The following is a 16,811-nucleotide window of genomic DNA, read 5'->3' as shown; positions in this document are numbered from 1 at the left end:
CCCACGCACTTGTGCGGGGCCGGAGCCCCCAAGGAGGACAGGCCACCTGCCATAGGGCTTGAAGTCCCTCGCTTTTAGGGCGATTCGTTACTCACTGGTCAGTAGGAACCAGAGCAATTAACAGTACTGTTTACTTCCTGGCCTTTGTCCCCCTCCAGTCCTGGTTCCTCTCCTGCTCTGTTCTCAGGAATCCAGATTTGATCATTCTCTCTCCCCCCTGCCCACTCAGAAGCCTTCTGTTTGCCGCCATCTGAATTCCAAGCCCCCTGACTTGGTGTACAACAGAGGGTGCAAATGCACAGGCCAGATTTATCCCACAGACACATCGTTTTTAGGCTGTGCAGAGGAATTTTTTTTTTTTTTTTTTTTTTTTTTTTTTTTTTTTTGCTTGACATACTTGTTAACATTTAAAAAATCAGGAGCATTCACATAAAAATCCAAATTATCTACTTCTCTGGAAGAGTGAGAAGATCCAGCCACTTGGCGGCCCCCTTCCCGTGGCTGCAGTCAGCTAATGCTGGGCCCTCCCTATAGGAGGGAGAGGTCCTCTCCAGACCACCCAGTCCTCACAGGGTCTGCTTTCCATTTCCCGCCTGGCTTCCGTAGGCCTCTGAATTTGCCCTTCTTATTGTACAGGCTCTTCACGCAGCTTTTCCAGGTTTATTCTTAGCCATTTCCTTAAAGTCAAGCCCCTAGACCCCAGGACCTCGTGAGCCAGCCACGTTACCTGAGTCAGCAGAACTCGGTAAGTTCTTACCTTCTCTCCTGCTGGAATGATGTCTCCGCTTTCCCTGCCCAGTGAGCTCTTACCGTCCTTCACCAGCAGCCTTCCTCGTGGTCCCTCAGTGGATGCCGTCCTCTCTTTTGCAGTCCCACAGCGCTGGTGTCAGTCTTGTAGTGCTCACATTTTATTGATGTTATTAGTTTAAATATCTGTCCCCTCTCTGGATTGTGAACTACTCCATGGTGTGGATTTATATTCAATTTATCTTTTGTCTAGAACTTGCCACCAGAATAGGTATTGAATAAAACTTTGTTGACTGAATGAATACATAAGTGGTGTTTTAAAAAGGCTGAGCCGAGCTCTCTGCCCTGAGGGAGTGGACAATTCAGTATGTCATCCGTTAAGTGTAGTACGGGATAGAACAGTATACAGTTGCAGGCAGAGATACCCCTTGGGAGAATTGGCAAAAGCTTCTTGCCTTAGAAGAAAAGAGATAAGAGTGTAGAAGGGCAGATCGTGTATACAGGCCAAGGCATGTGTGTAATATACATATGAGAGGGTGGACTCGTCAAAATATGTAATTTGTATATAACTGGACTGTGGGGTGTCTAAAGGGATATGGTGGGAAAGAAGTCTTGGACAGGTACTTTGGGGCTAGGGTGTGGAGAGACTTGAATGTTAAGGAATTTGGACTCATAGGCAATAGTGAGTTCTTGTCGGTTTTTTTGAGAAAGTGCTAGTGTGACTAGTGGAAATATGAAGGATAAATAGGCAGGAGGTTAGTGGCCAGGAGATTGATAAGCAGTTTGTTTTAATAGGAGAGACAAAAAAACCAATGTTGAATGTGGGGTGGGGGTGGGGGGGACCTGATCTAGCACAGTGGCCGTGGAGGAAGTGAAATTTGCAGAGTGTAACATTTGATAGATTTGGGTTGTGAGGAAGATGAAATGTAACAATGCCAACAGCACCTGTCACGTCTTAAGTATTATGTGCGAGACATCATGTTAGGAACTCTATTCGACTGTGCCCCTTGGCCCAGATGACGGGGGACAGGGGTGGGGGAAAGAATTTCAGAAGTGTTGTTTTATTTTAACCCAAATGGAAATTTATTTTAAATATTTTGTGTTTGAGACAATTTATAGGAAATAGGTGCCGTATTAGGCCAATATCCAGTGAATGCCAAATGCAGACAGTTTCTATAGACAACTTCTGTAGAGAGATGCTTGCTAGAAATAATACATTTATGTATTTTTATTCTTCTGGGGTTGGAATGTACCAACAGAAATGTAAAGTTAGACCAGTATTTTTCTATCTTTCACATTTTACTTCCCTCTTATTCTACCAAATAATCAAGGTTTCGAATTGTTATGAACAAAATACCTAATTTTCCAGTGACATTTATGTTTATGTTTATTCATGTCACATTAATATTTACAGGAAGTTTGAGAACTTAATTCTCTGCTTTGACCGGCAAGGATATGTATTTCCCCTTTTATAGAAAAACCATCAGGTGCAAAATTCTAGATCCTGTGTGCAGAATTTATCAGAAATTCCTAATAATAGAGGTAACTTGAAAACAATGGGATGCTTTAGTTTCCAAATCTAAAAATTAGAACAAACAAGTTTTCTGATGAGTTTGAATATAGGAACACTTAGGGACATAGATGAAATAACAAAAAACTTACCAATGAAACTTAACAATTCTATGTAACTGTGTTAATACACATTATACCAAACATTTTTATTTGGAAAATACATCATTTGTTTTCCTTTCTTTGTCTTAATGTTAGTTAGGCTCTCGACTTGTAGTGTTGGCATCAGTCATCACAGACCCAATGTTGCGTCATCTAAAACAATTTTTCAGAGTCTGCTGTTGTCACTTTGCATTTTAAAAAGTGGAGGAGCACACTGTGTTTCCTCATGATGCTTTCATAAGAAATGTTAGCCCAGGCCATACGTATCAGTTTGAGTAATATGAAGATAGTTGCCCCCCTCAACTGTACCTCGATTGTTATAGGTTTGGTACGTAAAAGTCAATTTGTGTGTGTTGTTTCCAAGGGTCAAATTTGAGAGGCTTGTGCAGTAGAATTGAGATATTTGCCATCGTAAAATATTTATTCCCAGAAGTAACTACTAAGCTCATGTCAAACATCTTGGTCCAATTTTATAACATTCCCATAAGGTGAGTCTTTGCACCAGCGATGTGCTGCTAAACATTGAAAACTGGCATTCTGGCAGAGAGGGGGGCATGCAAATTGTAATTTGTACTATTTTCCAGTTTCTGTTGTGTCAGTGAGTGCTTCTACTGGGGCCAACTTTACACAGCCAGTGTGAAGTCAACTATCTTGCAGACTTCCTGAAATTTTTAACAGTGGGCTCTCCTGAGTCAGCATGAGCCAGCTCCAGCACAGAGGGAGGAACTAAGGGAGGTAATGCTGGAAAGGTGTCAAAATGAGGCTGGGGGGTTGAGCCTTAGTGAGTGGGTTGGAGATGGCTCACTAGAAATTGATCGGACATTCATAACCCACAAAGCATTCGAAAAACAAGACTGAGAGACGAAGTTTCCAAGGTCATCAGCTTAGAGAGAGGGGAGGCCACTGGGGACCATGTGCTCTCTGGAGGAGACCGTGTCTGGAGGCCGTGTGCGCGGTAAAGACGGAACAAAGAACAGTAGGAGACGGGAGGACAGAGAAAAGTAGAAGGAGAAGCTGTACAGATTTGGAGAGGGCACGAAGTAAAAGAATGGGATTCAGCTGTGTCTACAAGATAACATTAGGGCAACAGGGAGGAGCGTTACATTACACAAGTGTGAAGTCATTAAATCTTGCAGGGGAGAGGCAGCTTGAGTGGCCTGCTGGGGACAGATAGTATTTTGTATGAGATTAAAGAGTGAGGATGGGCTGAGGAAGCGAAGGCTGCAATTAGAGACCGTCTTCAGAAAAATGTTGACAGTGAGAGGGGAGAGGGACGGAGTGACTGCTCCTGGAAGAAGCGAAATCTGAGCCCATCCCCCCTTGGGGCAGAAGTTTAGGAGAGAATTGAACATGTTCATGGTGGATGTGGAGAAGCAGGGCCTGGCTGTAAGTGTTTTGAAGGAATGAATGTGTGTATGGATAAATGAGCACACAGGAGGCATTGGCTTTTAAAAAGGAAAGGGGATCCATTTTCCTACATACAGGAGGGAAAGAGGCAAAGAGGGAGGAAGAGTGTGAAGGAGCTGATCAGAAACATGTAGAAGTGTTGGGTATAGGCTGGAAGGACTTGGTGCGCCCAGGGTGACAGGTGGAGCTATTTGAAATGACCGGAGCTGGGTAGGATGGGGTTCCCCTGTGAGCCACAGTAGCAGAGCCTGGCCCTGGAAAGTTGGGGTCAGGATCCTGGTCCCCCAGCCTGGCACCATCTCTTCCAGCTGTATGGGCTTGAGCCAGGTGTTTCACTTCCCTGCACCTCGGTTTTCCCTCAGAAAAATGGGGGAGTAAAATGATTCTCAACTCACAAGGCTACCGTGAAGGTTAAGTTAGTTAATATCTTTCAAGTTGTCAGCAGGTAGTAGTAACTCTCTTCTATAAATAACAGCTGATATGGGCTGGGGAGAGGGAGTAGGCTAACAACCAGTGATGAGGACAGTGCTTCTCCAGCCTGAGTGAGAATAGGAATCACCTGAAGCTCTTGCTAAAAGGAATGCTCTGATTTAGTGGGTTTGGGGTGGGGCGCAACATGCAGCATTTCTAATAAGCTCTCCAGTGATGCTGTTGCTGCTTGGCCGGGAACTCCCCCTCCCCCGCCCTTGAGTGGCTGGGTTGTGGCAGCACTGATGCCCCTAGGCATGGCCAGAGAGTCTCTCTAATGGCACCAGGCAGCATGGCTGTTCTCCATTCGCTCAGGGATGAAGGATGTTTGGTGAGCCCCCCACCCCGCGTTCCTCCCAGGTGTGATTTGTACAGGAGGCAGAGGGGGTGTAGGGTGGGGTGTGCTAAGTGCAGCGTCAGCCGAGTCCACCGTGGGCTCCAGATCTTATAAGGTGGGGGTGAAGCCAGGAGGGGCTGATGGAAGAGGCAGGGGAAGGCTGAGGGCTGGAGAACACAGTGAGGCCAGGCGGTAGGTGGGGGACGGAGGTGTCAGAGAGGTCACAGGAGGCAATATCAGAGTATGAAGTAGGGGAACAGTAAAATATTCACTGCTGAAACCTTACTGAGTCCAATCTTATTCATTATTTTTGATGATTTAGAAGGCTTTTTGGCAGTGTCTCAAGGACATTGTAAACAGCAATTAATTAGAAACTTTTTTTTTTTTTTTTACATTCTGGTCAGTACAATGCCTGATAAAGGAAAAGTTACTGTGTATTGCTTTCTACCATGTCTGGATCACTTGGGTTCAGGCTGTGGTCAGATTACACGTTCGACAGGTGGAGGAGAAGTGGAGCACAGGATTCCTGTTGATGGGGAAATCATTCCGAGGAGACGCTGAAATCCTGCCTCCAGGGAGAAGTTAATGTAGCTGTGGAAGCAGCTGGCAAGTGCCTCGGAAAGAGGCGCCAGGCAGGATTGGACAAATTCTGCTAAGTTTTGGTCACTTTCTCTTTGGGTCACATTCATCCTTTGTTAGATGTTAGATGGACACTTTAATTTCTAACATGTTTTAACACCCTGTATGGATAGCTTACCTGCTGGCTGTCTTCTACTGTCTTTCATCCCTTGCTTCCTGTTCTGGTGTCAGGGGCCAGCTGGCCACCTGGGATGTTGTACAGAGATCCTGGGTCCTGATATGTATAGAAAGCTCCTGTTCAGAGGGGCACCCCTGGGAAGACTAGAGAGACCCCTCCAGTGACTTCCCCCTTGTTGCCGCCTTTCCCTACTCGTGGCTGCTTCATCCCCGCTCTGCTTTGGACACGTGACCCTGTGGCCACCAGACATAGCCCGAGACCACACTGTTCCTCTGCGCGTCTGAACCTGACTTCTTTTCTGGTGGGAATCAGAACTTCAGTTCATTTTGTAAAAATGGATTTTCATAAAGACGCAGTTTCAAGAAAGGGAAGAAAATACTACTCTCCTCTTCGGAGGTATGACGTGCGGGTGGAACTGGTCAATTGTATTTTATTCCCAGTCTTGGGACTGAATGTCGCTGCCTGTAAAACTTTCTCTAACTGATTGCTGGGCCTGAGGAATTTGTGAGTTTATGACTGAGCCCATTTCTCTGAGAAGTATCGGATTCTTTTGTTTAAGCCCCAGCTACCACCTCTTGGCTTTATTAGATGATTAAATTATGTAACAGAATGAGAACAATGCAGCAGTAATGCAATCCAGATTCTGAGGGTGAATAACTCCCATCCTTGTCATTGTGGACGATGGGGAAGGACAGAAGCCTTTACACATCTTTATTTTGTTTTGTTTTGAAATTTTTAGTTGGTAGAGTATTCCTCAGTTCCTAAATAAGAACCCCGTTTGTTAAACTATGTGAAATGTAGTTGCCTTGACTTTGGAAGGTAGAAGTTGTTGGTTGTAGTCCCTGCAAACTCCCTGCAAGGATGTAGCTTCCTCGAATTGCTTCCTGGTCTCTTCAGTGTAGATCAATGTCACATAAAGATACCATGAACCCTGGGTTTGAAATGATGTTGCAAGTTCTTTTCCTTTCAGGAAACCAGGAAATGCTCATTACAAATCTGTATTCTTATTCTTCCTACTCCTGTAACCAGTATTTTATGCTACATAGATTTTATAATGCCTTTGTCTTAATTTCTACATTTGTTTGTTCAATATTTATGACTTAAAGGCCGATGCCACCATTTCCCTCAATGTCTGAGGCTATCATCTTAGACATTTTCTTTGTCTCTCTTCCGGCAAATAAAGCTAGGAGGGAGACAGCCTGGGTTCTAAAATAAAATAGAAGATGCCCATTTTATTGTCTGTGGTTGGATCCTGCCTGTAGAAACAAAACTGTTGACAGATCTTGTAAACAGAGAGGAAAAAGGGGCATAAACAAAGTTTTAAGGTGTAAAGCTGTACTATCTCTGCTGTTGGAGGGATTTCCTTAGCATAACCTCTTACGTGTTAGGTACTTGAAGAATTCCACTTTGTGAACTGTGCTTCATTATTGCAGTTTCAGTAAAGGTAGAGTTTTGTTCTATTTCTGATAACAGTTTTCCTTGTTTTCTCACTTCTTAGTTAATAGTATGTTTTGTGATAGATGTGGCTTTACATTCTTTCTTTTAATGTAGCCATTAACAGATTTTCCTGTACTATCATCATGATTAGTATTGCCAAGAAAATAATTTTACTGTACATGTCAATAGAAAATCATTTTCTCTTCCCCTACCCATTTCTTTGTAGTTTTAAAGAGCAGTCTGTTCTGAAAGTGTTGAAGTGAGTTTCAGCATTTTTTCCATACGGTACTTTGCCAGCATCTATAAAGCATTGTCATTAGAATAGGTCATTTCCAATGACTCAGAATATGCAAATGGAAAAAATATCTTATGTCAAACACAGAAGGGGTTGTTTCAAATTCGAATTCGTTTTTTTGGAGTGGAGAGAAGCTCCCCCCACCCCCCAATTAAGCATAACTGTTTTACTTATGAATAAGAACTTTTTACTTTTGAACTTTCCATCCTGGAGTTCAGATCTTCTAGACCAAGTGGTCAGGCTTGCTTTTACAGATTCCACAGGATAATTCCTTTAAGTCAGACCCAACCCCGAGCCTGTTTTGATTATGAATTGACATTGATCGAACGTGTGTAAATACTTACCTTACATTTAAGGTCTGTGGAATTTCCCTCAGGATTAATGAGGCTCCCATGATATAACCAACTAGTTTGTATTACGGAAATTAGTCTTTCTTCACATCATAAGTCTTTCAAAGTCTTCGCAGGATGTTTTTAGACAACTTCGGTTTCACGGTTACCATTCAGTGGCATGAGATTTGCATTTGAATGGGAATCTGAAGGCTTTTATTCTTGCCTTAATTTTGTCCCCCTAGCCTTGTGATCTTCTTCAATCTTCCATCACTTTCCGGGGCTGGGCCTTCATTTCCTCATCTGTAAATTGAGGGGGTTGGACTAGACCCTATCCAGGGTCCCTCTCCCCTTGAAGTTCCTCTGAATCAGTGGCTCACTCACTGGCTGTTACGTTCACATGTTCACTGCTACATTGCTTTGTTCAGTTACATCTGAATCTGTTTTTTTAGCGCAAATTACTTTGGTCAGAGGCTCATCATTCTCAGTCATCCTGTCCTTTTAAAAGTTTTGCTTTTTCAACCACACAGGCATTTGAAGAAAATACCCCTGAATCACATCTACATCTCTAATCACAAGTTCAAATAAACTTGAAATCCTTGCAGAAGACTGTTATAACCTGTTTGGATGATCCGGCATGGCTGCTGATTATCTTGCCATGTTTCTAGCAATCCCCCAAGTCTCAAAAGTGTTACAAGGTGTGTTAAGAATAGTCTGATGCTGTTTCGTTTTGCTCAGGTAGGTTGAGCAGAATCTTGGGAAAACAAGTGTGATGTCAGGTTCTGACAAAGAGCAAGGTGGCAACAAAAGGGTATTTGCTTTTTTTGACGGAGGCTTTAGATTGCTGATCAGTCCTAGACTGAGGTGTTTCATTAGGCTGCCTGACTCCCTCGCCTTCCCTCTGTCAGCAGTCTGTTGCTTGCTTGCGTTTCCTTAGGCAGTCTTGAAGCCGATCACATGGCCTTTAGTGTGTAGTAATTAACGAGGTATTAAATGAAGCAAAAGGGAAAGATGGATTTGATCCCTGTGGCTGACGTACGTGGTATTCTTCCAAAATATTTTGCTCTTGGTGTATAGTAATGCGTTTGGAGAACACAGTATCTTTGGAAAGAGGATGAGTGTGGGAGTCTGCAGGCTATGTAGTCTTTTTGGGGTATTAACTGCTCTGCCTGAATTCGTAACCACTCAAGGTATTTCCAGCGTAGGTGTGTGCTGTGCGACCCAACTGGCAGCACCAGCGAGCACTGTTCACGTTCTGCTAGTGAAAAATCTGGACGGGTGTGTTTTGATTCAGGTGAGAAGAGTTCCTGGGTCAAGCGGTCACCTTCATAAAACCGAGGACGGTGACTGGGAGTGGAGTGACGACGAGATGGACGAGAAAAGTGAAGAAGGGAAGGCCGCTTTTTCTCAAGAAAAGGTAAGTGATGTTGACGATGGTGAGCTAGCCTGTGCACAATTTATGTTTGTGGCATTTTGTGTGTGCACGTATTAATGGATATGCAATTGTTTTACAGTCCCGAAGAGTAAAAGAAGAAAATCCAGAGGTGAGTGGTGGTGATTTATTTTAACATTTTTTTGCCACCTCACCATCCCCCCCCTCCCACGAGCCCTCCTCCCCCTTGCAGTATCAGAGTATGATCCATTTGGGGAGGAGACATCAAAATTTCATCCTCACGGAGTAGCAGAAAAGAAAAGGCATGTAGACTTTGCAGGTCCTGATACTGTCTGAGTTACTTTTGGTCTTTGTAACTTGGGGCCGATTGTTTTACTCTCTGAGCCTCAGTTTCCTCCTCTGTTAGATGGTAATGACCAGTCACACTACTTTTAAGTCGCTGTGAGCATTTGATAAAATCATGCACACGAAGCACCCACTGAGTGCTCAGCTTGGCTGATCTCAACTCTTGATATTACTGCCATGTAGAAAACATAATAGGCATTCAGGCAAAGTCTCTTCTAGATTTTTGGTTTATAGTAAAACAGATAATTAAAATGGTGGGAGGCTCTAGGTTGAGTGTGCTTTACAATCTAGTGGGTAACTTAGTAGGCAGGAAACACTCTGATCAGCTTCCCTTTGAGAACTGGTCACCTTTTGATTAACTTTACTTCTTCCATCTGGTTAATTATCCTAATGCTAATGTCTAATGATGACTGTAGTTCAGAAGACTTGCTAATTCTCCTAGAGAAAATTCGAGCATATTTAAATAGCTCCAAATATTTTACAGACCTAGTAATTAATGTGTGCCTTGATAAATTCTCATTAAGGAAACCGAAGACTTCGGGATACAGATGATATCCATCCCAACTTTTTCTTTTGTTTTAATTAGCAGACGCTTCCTTTTGATGAAGTGAAGTAAATCTTAGATTCCACTACAAGGGGCCAGCTGGACTTTCTGAGAAGAGTACATCCGAGCTACAATCTATTGTTTCCCTGTCATTCTCCCTTCCCTCTGGTCTCTCCATTCTTCAAGCCACACTGATAGGCCTTGCCTAGGGATTTCTCAGTCTGCCTACCTCCCACTGTTAACTGTCCTTCAGTTCCTGTTTCTTCCTGTGTTGATCATAGGAATTCATCTTGTCATTTTGTATATAAAAGATAAGGTTTGTCAAGGAAGTTATCTCCCTCTGTTACAAATGATGGTGAGGACTTCCACAATAGGACCCATTGGCCGCACACATGTGCTGGTTTCTAGAACCATCTTAACCAGGTATCGTGCACTCTGCCCTCTTCTGCCCACTTTGCTGTTTTACCTACAGTGAAGTGCAGAGTCAGGGTTTTTCATCTCTTTCCTGGAGTGTCTCTAACTAAAGGTGTCAGTCCTGCTTAGAAATAGAACAAAATAACGTGATTTCGGGTAGCATCATGATTCAGAAAGCATTCATTTTGGTTCACCACAGGACGTCTTTATTGGCATGTTTTCACTGAGTCCTGCCTTAACCTGGTACAGACTGAGGGTTGTGGGTCCTTCCTCTTGAGGATTTGTGAAGTTTATTGTGACAGTATCCTCCTATGTGCTTGTTGAAGTTGCTTTGATAACTGATCTGTTATGTGGATATTAGCAGTATCTTTTTGGCAAGAATGTTTTCTGCATAGACAGGAAAGAGAGTAACGTATAGCATGCTGTCAGTCATCACTGTCGACCTTCTTGGGTGGGATTTAAAAGTGTTAGACACTTCACCGTGTCTAGACTAATTTGATTTCCCAGTGATATACGTCTGTTCCCGTATGAGTTTATAATTGAGGAAACATGAAACCTTACTTTTGTGAAAGGTTCATGTCTTTGAATGTGAACACTTTCACCAAATTTTAGGAATAATCAGCCCTACCTGCTATTGCACGGCTTCTCAGGCCATTTGTTTTGTTTTGTTATCTTTTTGTTTTTCACATTTCAGTAGCTGGCATTTCAGTATCCTGAACTGTGTTAAGGGCAGATACAGTGATGGTTGCTCTGTCCTTTCAGCTTTTTAGTTAAAGTAGCCCCCTGTCTTGCCAACCACCCAAATTCACTTTTTGTGTAAGTGAAGCAAAACGTTATTTATCTATTACAAAGGGAATTAGAACTGTTGGATATGTAAATAGGCGACAAATGTATGCACACATGCACATATATATACCTACTGTGCACACTGTTTTAGGAGGTGTTGGGGATACAACAGTAAAAAAAAAAAAAAAAAAAACCATGAAATCCCTGTCCTTGTGGCACTTACATTTTTTAAATTTTATTTTATTTATTTATTTTGAGACAGAGAGCGAGGGTGAGCAGGGGAGGGGCAGAGAGAGAGGGAGAGAGAGAGAATCCCAAGCAGGCTCTGCGCTGTCAGCACAGAGCCTGACGCAGGGCTTGAGCTCACAGTGTGATCATGACCTGAGCTGAAATCAGGAGTCAGATGCTTACTGGACTGAGCCACCCAGGTGCCCCATTGTGACACTTATATTTTGATGGGAGCAAGTAAAAAACAAGCGACAGACTTTATAAATCAGTACATTATGTGGTTTGTTACAGTGGAGTAGGGGCAATGGGGAAAAAATAGAATGGTGTGGAAAGTACAGGGAGTGTGTTAAGGGACTGTGATTTTTAAATGGGTTGGTCAGGGTAGGCTTTATTGAAAGGGACACAAAGACTTGTAAAATGTGTGGAAGAACTAAACAAAAAATCCTGAAGAGCCACTTTTATTTTGCTACCTCTCCTGCCCCTGTGACTGTTCCTTCTTTCCATAGAGGTTTTCAGTTTACAGTATTTTCATCCAGACTTTTTTCTTCTCATTTACATACAAATATGTAAATAAAGAAGCCTATATCATATTAAAAGTGTGAATGGGATTATAAAAACCATAAATTTATTTTTTTATTGAAGTATAGTTGACGCAGTGTTCTGTTCATTTCAGGTTTGCAACACGGTGATTCCACAAAAATGTCTTTCTGGTTTTTGCAACTTGCCTTAAATCTTGCAAAATCTTTCCACGTTAGTTGTTGTAGATCTGCCTCTATTTTAAGTGCCGAATAGTATTACCTTGGATGGATTGAAGTGGTTTATTTAACCACTAACTTTGTGAACATTTAGGTGACTATTATAAACTGCATTCCATTAACATTTTGTGTACGCATTTTAAGGAGCACATGTGCAGGTTAAGCATTTTAAAGAATTTAAAGAATCGTGGGTTTTCGTTTGACAAAATCTGGTTTTGGATTTTTCAATAGCTGCTATCAAAAGCTAAACCACTTTAAATATCTTACATTTTTATTTGTCAATTATATCTCCGTAAAGCTGAGACTAAAAAAAAGCACCAATTTATATAGCCTCTGACAGTGTACCTTATACCTTTAAACATCTTTGAGGGTGAAAATGCTTATCTGTGCCAAGTGGCACGTTTAAATGCCAGTGTTTACATTTTGATAAGCTTTTCGAGAATGCTCATCATTTAAATCACAGTTTATTTCCTTGGCTGACTGGAAGCTACTGGAAGACTGGGCTAGTATTTTATTCATATTTATGTTCCCTTTGCATCTAGTAGATGCTCTCTCCATGTTCGTTGGTGACATGAATACCCACACACTGAAGTAAACATTAAACAGGTGCCTGAAGAAGCATATCGTATTTATGAGTAGGTCAGAAGTGAGCAGAAAAATCCAAAGATGCCATTTCATTGAGCTGAAGTTCAGAGAAGGTAGCCTTACTTAGTAGTTACATTCAGACAGAGGAAGATAGTCCAATAAAAGAGGGGGTGCTGTAGAAATGCTTAATTTGTAAAGGGCTATTTGGCTTCCCTAGGAAGGTCTAAGGCAGAATATCCAGGTATTACAGGGTTTGTTGGAGAAGATTAAGAAGGCCAGGGTGGGGTGTTTGTCAGGGGGGCCTTGGGAAGATGTTTTTGGTATTGGGCCGTACCAGGAGATCCTCCTAAATCCGAAAGAAAATTTCCAGTGTAACCTGTAAAGTTCTAGAGTTGTACCACTCATCTTGAGGTTCATAGCCCAAACCCATTTAAAAGCTGGTCCTCCTATGTTCCTAACTGGACATTTTAGAAGTAGCCTTGCAAGGTATTAGTTATGACCTGCCAGTAATTCATAGTTTTTTATAAGTAGGTAATTCATGCTCATTTCATTTATTTATTATTGTATTCCACTTGGATGTGGAAGCCAGTGGTAGAACTTCATGTTAATAATGCAACAATAATATTAATAATGAAGTTAATGGAGCAAATACTTAATCTGTGCCTGATTTTTTACATGAAGCAGTGCTAAGTACTGTACAATTGTGGGAATTACACAAAAAACAAGGCAGAGAGCCCTGCTCTCTAGAAACTTCTCATCGCTTTGGAGGTAGGGGTCAGGAGTAGTATTTGCAAGACTGGCTTCCTCATGTGGGGGTTTCCTATTTGCCATCCTAGCTTTTGTAAAACCTTTCATTTATTATCTCATTATTGATCTTTTTTGACCAGTGATTTGGGAATCTGTTTTTGTCAGACTCTGAAAATAATCGATACATGTTTTATAATCTTTTAAAATCAATTTTGCCTTATATCCTCATTTTCTACATAAAAGTAAAAATGCCTTTATCTTTCTTTACATTCACACTTCATTTGCATTTCCTTTAACCAAGGGAGACATTTGCTAAGTCTTCTACTAAAGAAGCATTCTTTTTAGCACAGCCCCTCTGTTAGGTGGCATGAAAACATATGGTTTGTAACCCTAGATTCACATCAGAAAAGCTGAAAGCTTTAAAAATGAAGATGCCCAGAACTAGCCCTCAAATTATGATTTGGTAGTTGGGGCTGAGGTCCAGGCAAGTCTGGTTTTCAGAAAGCTGCTCATGTGATTGATACATGGCTAGGATCAAAAACCACTGGCTAGGAAAACCACACCAACTGCTCTGAATCCCAAAGTCCACACTGAAATCCGAGAAGATTGTGTGCTCAAAATTTCTGAAGATTTGCTTCAAATATCTGTCTATCAGAAATGTCAAGAAGAAAAGAGAGAGGGGGAGAAGAGAAAAAACTATGAAAGATGATTCAGAGACCCCTTGGAGAAGTTGTCCTTATTTAATCAGGTGTAATGAAGGCAGGTGGAAGGTTTGTTGACTCAGGCCCTCTCTAGCCCATAAGAGATATATTGAAGAATTCTGTTACAGAATCGAGGCTAGGTTAGTTGTGAAAATGTTGTTTCCTATGATATTTTGTTCTGAGGAGAAAAGAAATTTGGTGAGGGTTTAGGTTGAGTTAATTTTATAGCGATTAGTCACAGTGCGGAAGCTAAATTTATTGCTTGTGTTTACTCATTGCTGTTACCTGATTGCTAAAACTGCCTTTAGCTTTTTAAATGTATTTCTGATGACATTGTGTTTTCCAAATGCCTGTCAGCTCTGATACGTGTTTGTTTTATATCCATTTGTAGATGGAGGCAAAGATTTGCTTTCTCCCTCCAGATTTATTATACTTAGCCTTGTCATCACAGATGGCTTTAACTTGATACCTTTATGCCACCATTTTCCAAAAGATGTTCTTATTTTAAATGACTGGCTTTCTGACTTTTTTGTGATAAAAGCTAGATTTGTGATCAAAAATCTTTCTGTATTTCTGAAAATAACCTTCTATTTTGTAATAATTTTAGATTGCAAGAAAAAGTGCAAAGATGATACAATGTTCCCATACACTCTTCACCCAGGATCTCCCACTGTTAAATTCTTATGTGACCCTGGTACTTTTGTCACAAATAAGAAGCGAAAGTGTTACATTATTATCAACTAACCTCAGACTGTATTCATATTTCACTAGTTTGTGTACTAAAATCCTTTTTTTGTCTCAGGATCCAATCCAGGATAGCACACTGCATTTAGCCACAGTATTTTTAAAAATAGAAAATGAGAAGATTAAGCAGAGCTCTATGGAAAATTAGCAGACATTGTCCCTTTCTTTTCCCTATTCTGGGATCTTTGCCTCTCTTTTACCCAGTTTCAGAGGCCTGTTTCCAGGGTGGTGTCCACCATTAATCTGTTCTTTTCCTCTTCCCTTCCTATCAAAACACCCATTTTCTCAAATGCAGTTCTTTTGATTTTCAATGTTTATTTATTTATTTATTTTGAGAGAGAGCTTGAGCAGGGGAGGGACAGAGGAGGAGAGGGAGAGGGAGAGAATCCCAAGAAGGCTCCATGCTGTCAGTGCAGAGCCCGGCATGGGGCTCAAGATCATGACCTGAGCCGAAATCAAGTCAGGTGCTTAACCAACCAAGCCACCCAGGCTTCCCTTGAATGCATTTCTTATAGCAAAAAAAAAAAAAAAAAAAAAAGCCAAAAAAAAAAAATTCCAGCAAGCAAATTTATATTATACTGTGATGAATAACACCTGCTTAATATGTTGGCTTTCTTGTAAGCTTTTATAATTAAAAATGTATGCCCATTGGGGCGCCTGGGTGGCTCAGTTGGTTGAGCATCCAACTCTTGATTTCAGCTCAGGGTCAGGATCCCAGGTTGTGGGATTGAGCGCCACGTCAGGCTCCGCTCTGAGCAGGGAGCCTGCTTAAGATTCTCTGTCTCTCTCCCTCTTTCCCTCTCCTCGGCTAGCACACTCTCTCAAAAAGAAACAAGAAAAAAAACAAAAAGAAAAAAATTTGCCCCAGAGGGCATAAATAAGCTGAACTGATAGAATTAGGTCCATAATGGTGAAATTTGGAGGATTCTAGTTGGTTGTGAAAAAAGGTGTTTTGTACAGGGAACTTCCCTCTCCATCCCTCTTGTGCATCTCTTCATATTTTCCTGAGGAATCACCCAGATTGCTTGTGCACCAGTGAGAGTCAGAGGCTGGTCCCTTCATTAGATGCAGGATTATACCTACAGAGTGAGGTTGCACAGGGTGCTTGGGGATCCAGTCCCCAGTGCAGGTAACTAGCTCTCCTTCCTGATGATGGCCCAGGAATAAGGGAGCAGGGCAGGAGATGGGACCTCCCACGGAGGAAGACAAGTTTTCATGTCTAGTAAATGCCATTAAGGTTTTTTCAGTTTACAGTGGTCCTTGGACTAGAGGTGGGATATTCTGTAAGTGCTGATGTGGCTTTTGGTTGTATCTCAAACCTTAAGTGAGACGATGGGATCAGTCAGCCTGAAAGATTCTTCACAAAAGATCATTTGGTGTAGGCCCAGGTCCTCTGGCTGGTTAAAGAATACAGGTTGGTTGTTCTTCTTACACTGTCATATTCCCCCAACATTTTATGAAAATTTTCAAAAATACAGCAACATTAGAAACATTTTACAGCAAACATTTATGTACCTACATTTAGATCCTGCCATTACTATACTTGGTTTATCATGTGCACATCTATTCATTCATCAGTGTGTCTTCATTTTCTGATGCATCTCAAAGTAAACTGCAGACATTAGTACACTTCCGCCTATTACTTCATCACTAATATTGTGATGAAGCACAACAATTTTGAGGAAGCACAGAGAGTAACAATTTCATGTCTTAAACTTTAGAAAACTTGCTGCAAAAAATTTCTGATGACTTCTGATTGTTTTAGAATTGATAGTAAGCTTAGAAAATAATATGTTTTTTGTTTTTTGTTTTTTTTTTCATTTTCATTGCTGTTCCTCTTCTAGTTTTATTTTCTGGTCTTTCAAGTTTTGTTCAAGGGCAGAGTTCACAGAAAGTAGGGCTCAGAAATACTTTTGGTATCACATTAGGGTTGGATTTCCAACCTTGAGGAAAAAACATAACCTGTCGTTCTGACTTTTCCTTTGGGGAAATGTGTTTTAAAAGTCCAATTACTTATGTATTTTTCTTAATCCAGTGAATAAATCATTCATTAGTCAAAGTAATGATTAAAGGTTAAATGATGATTAAAGGTCACTATCCTAATATCCTTTCATTGGGGAA

At 41.4% G+C, this 16,811-nt stretch overlaps 1 protein-coding gene across 6 annotated transcripts in view; it reads left to right on the top strand.

Annotated features, from left to right (window-relative positions):
* The window catches only part of STK39 (serine/threonine kinase 39), a 317,083-nt gene that overhangs the window by 163,203 nt on the left and 137,069 nt on the right, over positions 1–16,811 (top strand). For all 6 annotated transcript variants that reach the window (XR_006220759.1, XM_042994630.1, XM_042994631.1 and 3 more), the window contains exons 11-12: positions 8,743–8,865; positions 8,963–8,992. Coding sequence is in view for 5 of the 6 variants with exons in the window: in XM_042994630.1 (XP_042850564.1) it covers positions 8,743–8,865; positions 8,963–8,992 (153 nt within the window). In the remaining variant the exon portion in view is untranslated. The remainder of the gene's footprint in view (positions 1–8,742; positions 8,866–8,962; positions 8,993–16,811) is intronic.

Source organism: Panthera tigris, chromosome C1 (assembly GCF_018350195.1).
Source record: "Panthera tigris isolate Pti1 chromosome C1, P.tigris_Pti1_mat1.1, whole genome shotgun sequence".
Lineage (NCBI taxonomy): Eukaryota > Metazoa > Chordata > Mammalia > Carnivora > Felidae > Panthera > Panthera tigris.
This window is presented reverse-complemented; position numbering and strand designations above follow the sequence as displayed.